This window comes from Thermoascus crustaceus, assembly GCF_041956765.1.
Source record: "Thermoascus crustaceus strain CBS 181.67 unplaced genomic scaffold VTN00scaffold_5, whole genome shotgun sequence".
NCBI classification, from domain to species: Eukaryota; Fungi; Ascomycota; class Eurotiomycetes; order Eurotiales; family Thermoascaceae; genus Thermoascus; species Thermoascus crustaceus.
In genome coordinates this window covers 1,862,152-1,876,655 of record NW_027192531.1, presented here as the reverse complement: position 1 = coordinate 1,876,655, position 14,504 = coordinate 1,862,152, and the positions used below count along the sequence as shown (strand labels likewise).

The following is a 14,504-nucleotide window of genomic DNA, read 5'->3' as shown; positions in this document are numbered from 1 at the left end:
AGGGCTTTCTGGACAGCTTGGCTAAACAGGGCCTGTTGCACTATCTCCTCCCTGAGTTGGGTATGCCAGGTTCCTTGGGGCAGGTCTTCTTGGGGGCTCCCCCTGGGAGCAGGTGGGAATGCCACCTCCCGGATTAGAGCTTCCTTCTCACTAATAGTGGTGGCCACCTGCCCCTGGGGGCCCCGGAGTGCTGGGGTTGTACTGGTAGCCTTTGGGGCAGTATACCGCAGTGCCTGCCAGCACCGGGCAGTATTTGCTGGGCCCCGTTGACTTCCAGGATCCTCCCCCTCAGGGCCCATTAAGAATCTCTCCCAGCACACCCTCTTCATCCGCCGTATAGTTCTGTAGTAGGAGTTCCGGGCCTCCCGAAGCTCCCCCTCTGCTATAGCTCCTGCCTGCCACGCCCGCCTGGCTTGGGCATAGGTCCCCCGCCCGAGCCCTCGATAAATCCGTCCGTGATTGGGACAATGATCCTATGTGGACCACTCTTGATCGCTTTCAGGTCCAAGGTATGTTCCTTAGACATGTAGCCTCTCATGGTAAAGCAGTACTCAAGACTAGGCGCCATTTCGAAATTCTTTCTTTTGTCCTATATTATAACACCGACAAAGAAGTGTTTTTTGGAAAGAGTCTGTGAAATGTGAACTTGGGAAAGTAGCATGGATTTATAGGTACACAAACGTTCGGTACCACCATCGGACTGTTTACCGAAGCTCGACCTCTGACTACCCTGATCGACGGGGAGGAGAAGCGGGGAAGTTCATCCAGGACCTTACCACCGAATTTACCGGAAGCTATAATGCGAGGAACTGACCTTGAAGCCTGCATTGTCTTCCTCGTCAGTAATAACTTAGGGTTAATCAGTGTTCAGTCACCGGTAGAGTATTTTTGTCTTCTCGAGTCGTGGTATAGACAGCTTTTTCTGAACATCTTAAGGAGGGATGTTCAACTAGAACGGGGACGTCCAAGATGCTGCAACTTCTTAAGCGTATTATATATTTCGAGGATTACTCGTTATTTTACGGTCTCTGATCAGTACGTTAACGTAAGAAAAAGATAATTAATTACTTATAACGTATTCATAATTACACGAAGACCTTCTTCTTACTCGTCAACCTGGCAGCAGTCTCCTTGTCGTGGCCGAAGATCAACTGAGCATTGAACAGCTTCTGCAGTCTCTGGATCATGTTCCGACTTCTAACCCAAGCGGTGTGATCACGAGCCAACCAGCCATGTGGATGAGCCTGCGTATAGTTCTCTGCAATATGGAACTGATCGGTTGTCCAGATGAAGGTTCCGTCGTGTTCGAGATTGACCTGCATGATGCACAGACCCGGAGTGTGTCCTGGAGAGAAATGGAGAGTGATGCCCTGGCAAAGGTCAAAGTGGTCATCAGTGAAGGTGTTCCAGTTCAGCTTGTCCAAAGTCATGTAGCCCGCGAGGTAGACACCAAGATCAGCCCCCGTGGCGACCGCCCAGCAAGCGTGCTTGAACTCTTCCTCGTGGACGTAAATTGGAACATCGGTGCCAATGAAATGCTCGAGGCCACCGGCGTGATCGAGGTGCAGGTGGCCAATGACAACGGCCTTGACATCCTTGATGTCATTACCAGTGGCTTTAATGGCAGCCGGAAGGCGTTGGTCTTCCCGGTATTCAACACGAGGGAATATATCGGTTATGGGAGCGCCCCATTCCTGAGCCCAATTGTCAGCGCAATCACCCGGCGTATCACAATAGGCCACGTACCACGTCTATATCTTCCGCACAGCCAGTTTCGAACAGAATGAGGCCCATTTCAGGGTGCTCAATCAGAGCAGCCAATACGCTGAGGTCTCGACGTTTGCTCACCGGGTTCTGGTTGCTCAGAGTGCTTGTGTTTGCACCGCGCAGGAGCCTAAGTGAAAGAAAAGATGTTAGGGTCCGCCGTTCAAATGGAAAACACTTCTAGTCACTTACCAGCCTTCGTCAACTTGCAGGGTGCCCAGATCCAAGATGTGCATCTTAGTGCCGGGAGGACATTTGAAAGCGGGAACGCCGGCAGCCGCCAGACGGCTGGCCACGCTGGGATCACTTAAGGAGCCCATGACTTTTGTTGATTAGAAGCGATCGATCTGGTAGTATGGTGTTCTTTGATAAATGCCTAGGTGTTATAGCTTTCAGATGCTCATGCAGCGACTTTTATAGCTCGACGCAAGCGCGCGTCTTCCCCAGCTTTCTCCGCATTTTCCCCAACTTCCCCACCTATCCTCCATCCGAAGATCACCTTCTATTCCGTCCAGTGATTCGTTACGCGACTCGAACGGATGCAAACAACCTCTCGGCAAACCTTGCTTTACGTGTCTCGGGCCGATAATCACTGAAAATAGAATTCCGCATCTGTGAACTATCGAACCCCGCTCCCAATACCTCGGATAGTCGGGGGAAGAAGACCGGGATGAGGCAGCAGAGACCAATTGACAGAGTTCCTGAAGTCTGATAGCTTGTCATACTGGTCCAAATTACCCTATGACACAGTTGGCGTCAGTTGGGTTCCTCAAGGAGCGAGGACGGTCTGTCAAGGCCACCATCATCCCGATGGAGCTGTAATGACAACCCGGCATAAAAGCAGCCTAATTGAGCGCGTTTTGGAATGCAGGCAGCTTATTTTAGTTGTCAGAAATGGATTCGACGGTCATAATACCTTGGGCGGCGATTGAGGATCAGAAACAACCAGACTGAAGATCCATTAAGGCTCATGTCGAATAAAACAAAAGACATGCTATGCTGCATTGTTGAATCTGTCCTCACCGGGTGATGTCCTGTCTTTATAACTAGCTCTTGGAGTTAGGACACTGTGCAGTACCAGAATAGCACAAAAGTGCTAAGCTGTGCCTCATGTCTTTCTTATATGCCCCTGGGGTCCCTGACAAGGATAACAAGAACCACACTTGGAAAATCCTGGTCCAGGGTCATGGGAACAATTAAGCCGTCTCTGTCATATTTGTCGACATTTATCCACCAATAGATAAGGACTTTTGGTTTGCTACAGCTTCACAACTCAGCACTACCATCCAAATGGTTAAACCAGTTCTTGGATTCCCCGCATTGATGAAATCGATGGGAAATTAACCTCTATTTTCGACTTAACAGTGTTAGTGCAACGCTTTCGTCTTGTTCATTATTAGGGCGCTGAGCACAACAAACTGATTTCGATGTTCAATGGGTTCGGCTCGTCTTTACCGAACGTGGATGCCATTGGATTATGTGTGAAGTGCCGAAATGTGATTTTTTCCATGATTTATGAGTTGTGGAATGGCCGGGGAAGGATTTGTTAGTGATATATATAGGTAAGCCACTTTTTACATAATGGAGCCCAGAGCTGCATGGTGTTTCGTGATAGTCCTGGAATTCCCACGCCATGGCGACATTTCTCGCAATTCTGTTTCTTTGTTTGTCTTTGGCCTTCTGTCATTCGACAGACGTCGCACCTCCCAGGCACAGGAAATGTATCATTGCTTCTGAATATAAATCATCCAATGGCACAGCCGATGATTCTCCTGCAGTCGCTCAGGCGTTCTCAGACTGTTCGAAGAATTCCATCATAGTCTTTCAAGAAGGCGTTGACTACAACATTTTCACTCCCATCAAAGCCACGGAACTTTGTAATGTGGAAATCCAGCTGAACGGAAATCTCCATCTGCCGCAGAACATCACCGCGATCCAGCACCTCGTCAATACCACAGAGGCTCTCACGTACTCTACAGCTCTTTACTGGTTCACATTTGAAGGACCGTGGATAGACTTCATTGGTACCAAAAACGTCACAAATGGCTGGATCAACTCCTACGGTCAGGCTTGGTGGGACACCAACCCAGTCAATGGAACTGGTGCCCCCTCTCGCCCGCACTTGATGAGGTTTAACACGACAAATGGGTCTCTACAAAGCTACAAGTCACGAAAACCCATCGCGTGGAATGTTCAATTGATTGGAAACAACATCACCGTCACAGATGCCATAATCGATGCCTATTCGACCACTCACAGTTTCCCATTCAACACGGACGGCTTCGACGTGACAGGAACAGATATTCGGATTTTCAATAGTGTCATCTTTAATGGTGATGATGCGATTGCTATCCAATCTGGCTCTCATGATGTCCTCTTCCAAGGAGGTACCATCGGCTACCAAAGCCATGGCATGAGCATCGGATCCCTTGGTCAGAACCAGGCAGCTTTCGCAAACGTTTCCAATATAAAATTCGACGATATCACGGTCATCAACGCGGTCTACGCATCGCGCTTCAAGTCCTGGGTCGGTGGCCAGGGACTGGCGAAGAATATCACCTGGTCAAACATCAGAGTCTACAACGTCACTTTCCCAATCTTCGTGACTCAGACGTACATCAACCAGGGCTCAACGCAAATGCAGCTCGAAGACGGTAGCGTCACGGAACGGCCGAATAATTCATCCGTTGTCATGCAGGACTTCACCTGGGCCAACTTCTCCGGTACTATTAACACGTTCCGCCCGGGTGACGGGTCCTGCGTCTCGGATCCATGCTGGTACGATGACGGGCTACCGAACCTGAACCATAAAGAGGCGATTATCATCGAATGCAAAACGAATTCATCTTGCAATAACTTGGCGTTGAGTAACATCCAGGTCTTCCCTCAGAGCATGGAGCAACCCACACTGATTTGCATAAATGCGACAGCGGAATTGAACCCAAATTTGGGATTTGACTGTACGAATGGGACATATGTTCCATTGAAGGAAGGGATGGGTAAGAAGAATGGCTGGCACAGTAGCCATTAAGTATGTTCAAGATGTAACCTTGATGGAAGCGAGAAGAAGGTAGTGTATGTGGTTGGATTAAAGCAGCACGTGCATATATGCAATCGTTTATTATTTCTTCGTAACCAATTTTCATGTTTACAGAATACCAGCTACAAAAGCCTATATTCTGTAAGTTGTCTTATATCACGTATGTACAGTACTATATCATATCATTCGTCACCCTTCCCCTGCTCTCTGTTCGCTTGGCAAATAGCTATTGTAGAACCATGCAATTTTGAAGCTATTGGAGGGTACCCCAGAAACTATAATAGGTCACAGCCCCTAGGCAAAGCCAACCCGGATTGCAATATTGTGGGAGATACAGCCTCGTGGATGATATTGGTACTGAAGCAATGCAGAAGAGGCTACAACAGAGGTAGGTCAGCTCTTAGTCTGCTAGGCCCATTCCAGAATAACACTTCAGGCGACAGGAACCATCCTGTCACCATGCTGTCCATACTCGCCCAAGTAACAATTTCCTACTGGAGAAAGATTTCCTCAGAGATTTTGACCGCTACAGCTTGCAAAACTCTGGCATAATTCAGGTTAGGCGACCAACCATGGCAATGACAGTTGTGGTATCTTCAGAGCTGTCTACATTGATATCAGCCGCGAGCTTCAAGTTGTTGAGGATGTCATGCTGGGCGGTTCCGGTAGATCAAATTGCTGCATAGCAGTCTGATAGCCGTCGGTTTTCTTCAATTTCCTGTATTCAGCATCCCCTACTATCTCTTGTATCCACCGTTCAAAACTCTTGTTCAACATCAGTGAGCCAGAAAGTCCACCTTGCCTCTGTAAGCGTCACCGTCTCCAATTGTCCTATTAAAGCAGTACTCGACTCACCCAAGCATGGAACAATTTCTTTCACCTTGAAAGGGCTCAAGCTCGTGATTTCGTATGAAATAAGATCAACAGTACCTCCACCGGCGTCGCAAACGACAATCGCGTCTCCAGCCTGATAGTAGGCTTACTATATATTAATCTTTGACAGGCACCAGCAAAATGCAATTAAACTAAAATTCAGAGTCGCACCTGGAGACCCTTGTTCTTCATAAAGTGGAGTGTGTAAAGGGCAGCTGCTTCTGGCTCTTTGATCAGTTCGACCGGACGGATCCCCGCGTTCCCGGCTGCCTGGCATGATATTTAGCAACTTATCCTGATACTAGTTATAGGGCAGGCATACTCGCAGGGTCAAATCTTTTGCTTTGTCCAACCATACTGCCGGAACAGAAATAACATATCACTTCTTGTAACTTTCAATGTAGCCTGCAAAATATGCACTGTCAATTTCCTTAAAAGAGTGCTGGTGAACAGCTCGCATATAGTCAGATGTAACCTTAAGGACGCGGTTCTCCAGTTTCTTAATTTCAGCCTTGGCATCGTTAGGCACATAAAAAGGCTGTGGTCATTCAGGATCTAGGAGAAACTTGATGCCCTCAATCTTGTTGGGTGACGTTGAATCAACCTCATATCCCCACTGAAAGTTGGCCCTCGAGCTGTCATCATATCTGATGGTGGTCGGGGCTTTGGGAATCTTCCTGTCATCGGCTCCTGGCCATGAGGTGATAGAGTAGACCTGTTCAGGATCTGTGCTAAACCCGTACGCAACCCTGGTAATCATTCATGCATATGTTAGTTGTATCCAAGATATTATGGATCAGGGAATGCCTCCTGGCCCGCTGAATGTCGTCCCGAAATCAAGGCTTATAATTAAAGCGTCTCCGTCAGAACCATCCTTTTCCAAATCCTTGCCGTTTTCCATCGTGCTGAGTGACCCCAATTTCCTGTGGAAGATCACTGTACGATTCCTCGCCGTTGTTTAGAAAGATGAAGTGCGAGGTCGATTTTTAACGGTGTAATTTTTGATACTGCCCCTCCTTATTGAAGATAGTCATACTGGCGCAATTAAAAAGAATTTGCTAATAGAGCCTTATGGATGATGGAGTCATTGTTGCCTGTGCAAAGGTCGCGAAGCCGCGACTGGATCGTAACAATACAAAGCAACAGCATATTGGACATTCTGCATCATTGACTAGGAAAATCAGGCCTTCGAGCATACCTTACTATCACGCAGCCAACGTCAACCCTTCCTGAATGACCTCATCTGTCTGCTGATAGTCAAAGTTCCGCCACCTTACTCCTGATGCCGTAGATACAATACTGATGCCCGTAATGATGAAGAAGGTCTTGACATAATTGCGCAACGTGGGACATTTTAAGTTGATCTACAGCTCAAGATTGCATCAGATTTACTGCTTCCGACTCTTATAATACTATTCAAAAACTCTCCGCGACTTTGTATGAGTGTTTTTTCAGAGAACGCTACAGACAATTGCAGTCGCATTGGACTTAAGAATGGAAGTTATTCAACCATCCTATTCCGGAGAGCTACTGAGAAACGCGGAGCAGACAGAACAGCAGACAGATACTTGCGACAGGATCAGTCAGCAAATGGTTTCTGCGTTGGTACAGGCTGTAAGGGAACAGATTGCTATGATTCCGCACCTAATACAGAAACGGTAGGTTCAAGATGACTAGTTGTCTCATAACGCAGAAATCAACCCTTACGCTTATTCCCCGATAATATCCACTAACACTGCTCAGGTTGGAGAAGCCGTTGCTAGAATCAAAGGACAGGCAGTAGCTCAGCAGTGCAATGATCAAATCTTGGAGCTTCAGCAACACCATGAAGGACGGTTGAGAGGTTTTAAAGAAAGGAATGAGAATCTGGAAAATGAACTGAGTGTTCTTCGACGGTAGTGCACGGAGAAAGATGCGTCCCTAAAAAGGCTACATCAGATGATACTCAGAACGCCACATAGGGATGAGGTGCCACTGGACGATGAGATTATGGCCAACTTTTGCGAACTCAAGAACAAGATCCCCCAACTGATCAAAGACCACTATACAAAATCTGTTGAACCACACGCCTCCACTTCCACCAGGCGCTTCATCTGATCTTCCGGAGCTCGCCTTGCGTTCAGAGGTGGCAGACTTGCTATACGATTCGTTATTTTCACCACAAGCCTTGATATTCAGTGTCGGGGGCGGTACGGATAGTGTTTTAGGCAAATTTGAACTCACTGTTTGAAAACAATGGTAGTAAGGGTAAGTGGCATGTCCGATACTGGAACTAATCGATTAGCTGACACTCCAGGAAGTCAAGATGGAGGACGTGATAGAGTGGCAGGTTCGAACTACTCGGCTGGCTAAAGCGCTCAACCGTCCTGTTCGGAACGATCGAGCATATGATACAGCAGTCTACCTATACAATACTCTTGGTTGGTATTTGCTTCACGAAAAATGCACAAAGGCAGAGATTGAAAAAGTCATAGGCGACATAAAAGATCTCTGTATATTTGCGCACGAGCTAGCCCTTACATTTAGGAGCAACAAGACGGAGTATAGATGGGAGCAGAGGGCGGATCCATCTACACTAGCAGAAACAGACATTGAGTATTTGGGTACAGAAGGTCCTACCTCCAGTCAGCCGCATCTGATCGCGAGGATTGTGTTCGGCGGAGTTGTGAGGGGAGACAAAACGACAGGCAAGTTAGCGGATGGATCAACCCGCATATGTAAGAGCCGTGTGATTATTGGGCGCCTTTGAGAATAAAAATGGTATTCTACAGGTTCTCTTTACTGGGGTTGAAGACACTGCCAGAGAGGAATAGAGGCACGGGAAGAATGAGATCGTAGCTGAATATGACGACCAAGATAGATTTCCCTCGAGAATCCATCCATACACATAAGCCCCTGTTGAAGAGTTTCTCCTCCTAGCTCATTGCTCCAACCTGCTTTGATTATCCCAGCACGGCGGCAATCCCACTCTATGACCTTCCTTAGGGCGCACAAAGTGTCTCGCTAGACTAGCAAATTCTATCTCCTGTAGGGGTTTTCTTTCTGTTAGATATACAATCTTGTACACTAAGCCATCTCTGTAGAGTACTGGATTGCATTCCGTGCTTCGTGGCACTCGTCGAACAAGGTGGGGAATGAGATGCATGGGCATTTAATCAATTATAACTACATGCAAACAGCCGTCCAAGTGAGATATCTTTGAAACTGAAGTCATGACTGTGCCATTGGAATAAGATCCGTGATCCTTGTTGTTCCGTTTGGAACTAGAGACTATATACATGGATATGTATTATATTAGGTATGTAGTAAATGTTTCCCATAGAAACATAATAACCTTGCCCTCGGACCAGAGTGTAGGAAAATACAGTAATCATCGAAGTCATCTTCCGTGTCGTAAACATAGAGTCGAAAAATCATACGATTCAAGCGTCTCCATAACTTTCAATCAACCTTCTCAACGCTTCTGGGTCGTTCAGGGACTCCAGAAGGTTAGGCGACCCTCTTTCCATCAATTTCCTCACGGCTCCACCGCCATTGTTCAAGCCGTCCAGGAGGTTAGATGACCCTCCAATGTCGTTTGCTGAATCTGTGAGATTCAGCGATGCGAAGGGGTTTGTTCCATTTAAGTGGAAGAGGTCACGGAATGTGTTTTGCAGAACCTGCATGACCGGAATCTCCGCTGTGAGGGTAAGGTTCTTCATGATTCTAGTGTAATAGTCGACGGTGACACCCTCGTAGGTGACGAGGCTCCCTGTAGATTTCAACGCAATGTTCCCGTTTCTCAGAGCATTGCGTTGCGACGCTAGAACCTGTTGCAGGTTTTGCATGATGGTCTTTATGTCCAAGATTCCGCGAAGGGGGTAAGTGTGGTTGCCAGGATTGATGACGAGGTCCTTGATTGTTGCGTTTCCAATGAGGAGATCCCCGCTCCAGAGGTCTAACAAGGCGTCTCCCTGGAAATTGTTAGCATCCGTAATTCTCTAGGGCACCAATTGGGTCTTGCTTACTATTTCCAAGGTCATTACTGAAGGATTTGGCAACATTGCATTGGCCACAAGATTCGTACCGTCGGATTCAGGAGGGAGAAGGAGTTTGGAATCCTGGACTGAGAACCCCTCAAACCGATTGAGTGCTAAGAAGAGCGCCAATAGTCAGAAATCTGAGTAGATCTGCTTTTCAGACAATCCTCAATCCTTACCGTTCGACCAAACGTCTTTGTCCAAGGTCACGTTTGCTTTCAGTTTGCCGATGTGAGAAATTGTCCAACCCTTCAGTGAAACTGGTCCCTGTTTATCATTCACTGCGTGCTGCAGGAACGTTTCCCACCCTGTCATATTAAGGATGGGAGTATGTTGGCCCTTGGTACCCTGCACAACACTTCCATGGATGTCGGCTTCTGGCAGATAAAGTTTGACGAAGGGTGTAAAGGGAGTGAGCTGCCGGATAAACATGTTCAGAGTCATTGGGTCGGTTCGAATTGGCATTTTGACCGGCAGTTTTAGGTCCGAAAACATCGTTAAGTTCACCGAGTCGGGCCTTGGCTGCATGATCATCGCGGATGTAATTGTCAAGGTCGAGTCGTCCACGACTTTCTGCGCAATTGCTGGAATAGCATACACGAAACTTGGCGTCTCGTCAGCATGTGTTTTCAAGGCACCCTTATATACTGTATTGTAACGAAGATGACGGAGCACTGGGAAAAAGGGGTACGGGACGGCAAAATGTGGATGGACTCACAAGAGAGGCAGGAATATCGCCAAAAAGATGACATTCCCGAGCAGATACCAGCACCAATAACGCTTGAAATGGCGCTTTATCCTTTCTTTTTTATTCGGTTTTTGGCCTTCGGTGTCCATGGCCTCGAGGTGTTCGACAGCATCGCTGCCCGAGACTTGATCACCCTGAGAAAGAGCAGCGCCTGACTTTTCTCCCTTTGCTTTGTCGCCGTCCGAGGAAGTCGCCAGCGGACCTCGATTCAACCCAACGACATACTTGGCCAGCCGGTCCTTCAGGGACGACGGCTTCTCGTCCATGATACCATCTGCGCCGTTTGTGGTACTCATATTGTGCAACGCCCCTGAGTCCAATACACTCGGTTCTGAAAAAAAAAGAACGATCGTGTTAGGGAATCACGACATGGACCAGGACTCCGAGGGGAGGGGGAAGGGGGGCAGTGAGTACAATACAATGAATTGAAACGGGCGGGGGATCGTGGCCCTTTGTTTCTTTTCGACGAAGCCATGACTGAGATTCATAGCTATGCTGCTAGCCTGCTAAGCTCCACGGTATCCAGTTCGGCATCAACTCCGCACCGGTATTGATGCGGGTTAGGTCATCGTCGATCGACATGGGTCTTGGAAGGCTTCGATGGTGGACCGCGGGTGAGAACGACTGTAATTGAATTTCACATGCCGCTATGGGCGGGGGCGCCCGCGATCAACAGCGCTCGTCGATGTTTAGCTGGTGCCCCGCGCGCGCTGCTGTGTGATAGCGTACGAGGGCCGTAACAACGTCCAATTCTAATCCTGCGGACTTTGTTGAGCGCACGCGCCCGAGCATCCCCACCGGACACAGTGTTGGGATAGCGATCAGCGCTGGAGACCGTCTCGTTGTCCGCGGGGATAAACGATCGGCAGCAACAACGTTTGGGGCCCCGGAGCAGGTATCCCACCCCGAGCCCAACGCGGGGGTTAAGCCTCCAGTTTGGATGTCTTGCCACAGACTCTAATTTGATGCTAACTTCTGGCGTCTGTCTGTGCTTGGATTGGTCTGGGGACCCTTGTTGCTCCCAGTATTGAAAGATCCTCTTTGCAGTTGCGCTCGGGGCAGCTGATACGGGACTGTGGGCAGACACGATACTTCGAACGTTCACTTCCCGAGGTACGTTCAATTCATCTGATTCCACTCAATTGAAAGCGCCTTTTTGACATTTCCGCAGAGTGATAGAATGTCGTTACACCTTGTCATTCGAATCGTGCAATAATTCCATATTGGTGTCTTAATTCTAAACCGCAAAACGAGAGACGGTGGAAGTATAGCTATGGCAGAGACAAAATTGGCATCTCCTATTCCCGATATAGAGGAGAAGGCTGAGGCAGAGTCGGCAAATGCCGTTTCTGGTAGTGCGGAAGCTGAATCGGAACTTCTCGATGCTCTGGAAAAGCTCAAAGAGGTTCCTAAAATCTTGCGCGAAGGCATTCTCCTTACTGGCGGTGGAGTCGCTATCCTGCTACAAGCAGCTACACCCGGTGTGGCAAAGGAAGCAAGTCAGAACAGCAACCTTGCCTCTCAGCTCTTAGAGGGGCTTCAGGCCACGATCACCTATATGTACTGCTTGGCATCCGGAACCAGGGACGAAAAGAAAGCAGTCCTTGATATGATCAACCGCTCTCGAGCTCCACTCAAAGGGAGCGATAACTACGCCGAGGACCCAGACGTCCGGCTGTGGATTGCTGCAACTTTTTATGCAACAGCCACAGACTTCTACCAGAGAATATATGGCAAAGTCGACTACCGTACGGCCGAGAGGGTATATCGAGAGTACACTCTGCTCACCACGGCACTTCGCTTGCCGCCTGAAACATGGCCAAAGGACCGTCAGGCCTTTTGGACATACTGGGATGAGAAAGTCGAAAAACTCGAGACTCCCCCCGAGGCGAGGACTGCTGCGAAGGACCTACTGCATAACACGGACCTGCCAGGCTGGATCCGAGCACTTAAGCCATTCACTCGCGTGGTGACGACTGAGATGCTGCCTCCTCAAATTCGAGAGGGATATGGGCTTGAGTCAACGAAGGCAAGTCGGTGCTTTTACAGATTTACGATGGGACTCGCGGTGGCCATGTATCCCGGCCTGCCTAAGTTCATTCGTTCGCATCCACAGAGATGTCGGTTGAAAGAATTTCGTCGGCACATGAGCAACACGCTCTAGCCATCGCTGGTACTTTAATACGATTATTTCTCTCCTTTAATACCAATTGTGACGTCTTAAAGTGTTATTTCTTTTCATTTGTCTTCATGTATATAATCAGGCATATAATTAGTACCTAAACATGAAGTATGCAAAATCTCATCTTTCATAGAATCTTAAAAAAACCAATTAATTCCTATAAAAAATGTATCTAAGATTTCCCAAGTCATATCCTCATTATGTACGTAATTTCATTTTACTTAGCCCCTCAATTGTACATCTCATGCCCCTGTGCTTGCGAGAAGTCTTCATTCAAGACCCTTCCAACGCCTTTGACAAGAGCGCGACCAGCTGCAAATAAAGAATAGCACAAATTAGCAATCCTACTACCTTACACATACCCAATTTACTCGATTCTATGGCACAAAGAAACTCACCGGCGTGGCATCATTAATCAATGTCGTTGTCTGGTTGACAAAATCGGGCGTGAGCAGCGCATGCGCACTCTTCAAGATATCCTTCAACTCGCTGATTGCGTCCGGGGTCAACAGCTCCTTGATGCCGTCGACGATAACGGGTAGGTCTTCGAGAAGGCCGCCAGACTCTTGGGGCAAGGGCACGGGGATCGGTGCTGGATTGGCCTTTGGGTTGGGTGCTGGAGCAGCCAGAGTGAAGGTTGAGAAGAGGAATAGAGGAAAGAGTCTGGTGAGGAGCATTTTGGAGGAGTAGCGCTCTCTTTGGTGAGGTAGGTTGTTTCTCGTGCGGGCGGAGAGAGCGTTTCTAGTTGAACTTTTTAGGTCGACGCTGATGTTCCTCAATTGCTGACTGCAAGAAAGCGTCGGGGTAATAGGACATCTGATAGGAAAATACTGTGCCATATCTCACTAACTACAGCTCTTATACCTAGGAAGGCTCAATCTCCCCCGCCTCTGGTCATGTCCAATGCTAACGGATCTGTTTACATGATAGTACCGCGTCTAGATCCACCAACAGCGTGTCCCGCCGCACGCAGTACCTCAACAGGCCCAGATTCTATTCTGCTTCTACAGTTACGGAGTATACTCTGAGACATCATCAATGAGCGCTTTAGTCTCTGGGGAGAAAGAGTGCCGATCTTTACGTCTTGCAGTTCGGAACCTGCCTCATGGAGAAAGAGATCTGCGCTGTGAACAGGCCTGGACCCGGACCAGGTTCTATCAGACTCAGAATCTCTCCGTGCTTATGCAGCTAGAAACGGCACCGTCTTTGGGATCTGAAAGCCGGAATTCGGCATATATGATTACGATCCATTTATCGCACCTCGTGGCCCCGAATGAAGTTGAGTTGAATACAGACCAGGAAGAACAATAATCGGGCCCATTGGACCGCTCCACGTTCTGGGATACATGCAGGCAATGGATAGCGTTAGATCGATACGTTACCTCTGGAATATACGCGGTGAATACTGCAGATGACAATGGTTGGTGGCTTGCACGATCACACGCTGGTAGCCATGTCCGTCAGGGTTGATAGTGTTCTTCTCTGGTTGCCTGGCCTTCTATCTCCCAATCTCTTTAATTCATGCTAACTAGTCATTGATAGTTTCTGCCTCATGATTTCTTCTCTTCGGATCCTAGTGTCCTTTCACTCTGACAGATCTGAGAATTTCTTCAGCAGTCGCCGATCGTATCAGCCATAACTGGAAGTTCCGATCTTTGACTCACCAGATATCAGAATCTTACATTACCAGACAGAGAAACGGGGATATTGCATACAGAGCATAAGCACCTGAAGAATACTCCATAATTCCCAGAGGTCTACTGGACCAAGTTCCCAGGACCTCACTGTGGCTGAATCTCCACCCTTCCACGCTTAAACCCCGTTATACGCACAGACTTCTGCCCAAACAAGCCTTGACAGCAACCAGCAACCTATCGG

The 14,504-nt window shown here is 48.1% G+C and overlaps 5 protein-coding genes across 5 annotated transcripts; 2 read left to right on the top strand and 3 right to left on the bottom strand.

Moving 5' to 3' along the window:
- Positions 1 to 1,085: 1,085 nt before the first annotated feature.
- Positions 1,086 to 2,084, bottom strand: VTN00DRAFT_8189 (uncharacterized protein; the record flags this gene model as incomplete). Its single annotated transcript, XM_069435015.1, has 3 exons — positions 1,086 to 1,694; positions 1,747 to 1,894; positions 1,957 to 2,084. The coding sequence occupies 3 exons, from the start codon at positions 2,082 to 2,084 to the stop codon at positions 1,086 to 1,088; spliced, it is 885 nt and encodes a 294-aa protein (XP_069286455.1).
- A 1,313-nt stretch (positions 2,085 to 3,397) lies between these two features.
- Positions 3,398 to 4,795, top strand: VTN00DRAFT_8188 (uncharacterized protein; the record flags this gene model as incomplete). The annotated part of the gene is made up of 1 exon (XM_069435014.1): positions 3,398 to 4,795. The coding sequence occupies one exon, from the start codon at positions 3,398 to 3,400 to the stop codon at positions 4,793 to 4,795; it is 1,398 nt and encodes a 465-aa protein (XP_069286454.1).
- A 4,304-nt stretch (positions 4,796 to 9,099) lies between these two features.
- VTN00DRAFT_8187 (uncharacterized protein) lies at positions 9,100 to 10,740 on the bottom strand (the record flags this gene model as incomplete). The annotated part of the gene is made up of 4 exons (XM_069435013.1): positions 9,100 to 9,630; positions 9,685 to 9,809; positions 9,876 to 10,300; positions 10,415 to 10,740. The coding sequence occupies 4 exons, from the start codon at positions 10,738 to 10,740 to the stop codon at positions 9,100 to 9,102; spliced, it is 1,407 nt and encodes a 468-aa protein (XP_069286453.1).
- A 977-nt stretch (positions 10,741 to 11,717) lies between these two features.
- On the top strand, positions 11,718 to 12,608 carry VTN00DRAFT_8186 (uncharacterized protein; the record flags this gene model as incomplete). Its single annotated transcript, XM_069435012.1, has 1 exon — positions 11,718 to 12,608. The coding sequence occupies one exon, from the start codon at positions 11,718 to 11,720 to the stop codon at positions 12,606 to 12,608; it is 891 nt and encodes a 296-aa protein (XP_069286452.1).
- Positions 12,609 to 12,899: 291 nt separating this feature from the next.
- Positions 12,900 to 13,303, bottom strand: VTN00DRAFT_8185 (uncharacterized protein; the record flags this gene model as incomplete). Its single annotated transcript, XM_069435011.1, has 2 exons — positions 12,900 to 12,938; positions 13,025 to 13,303. 2 exons carry the CDS (start codon positions 13,301 to 13,303, stop codon positions 12,900 to 12,902), a joined length of 318 nt encoding a protein of 105 aa, XP_069286451.1.
- Between the last annotated feature and the right edge of the window lie 1,201 nt (positions 13,304 to 14,504).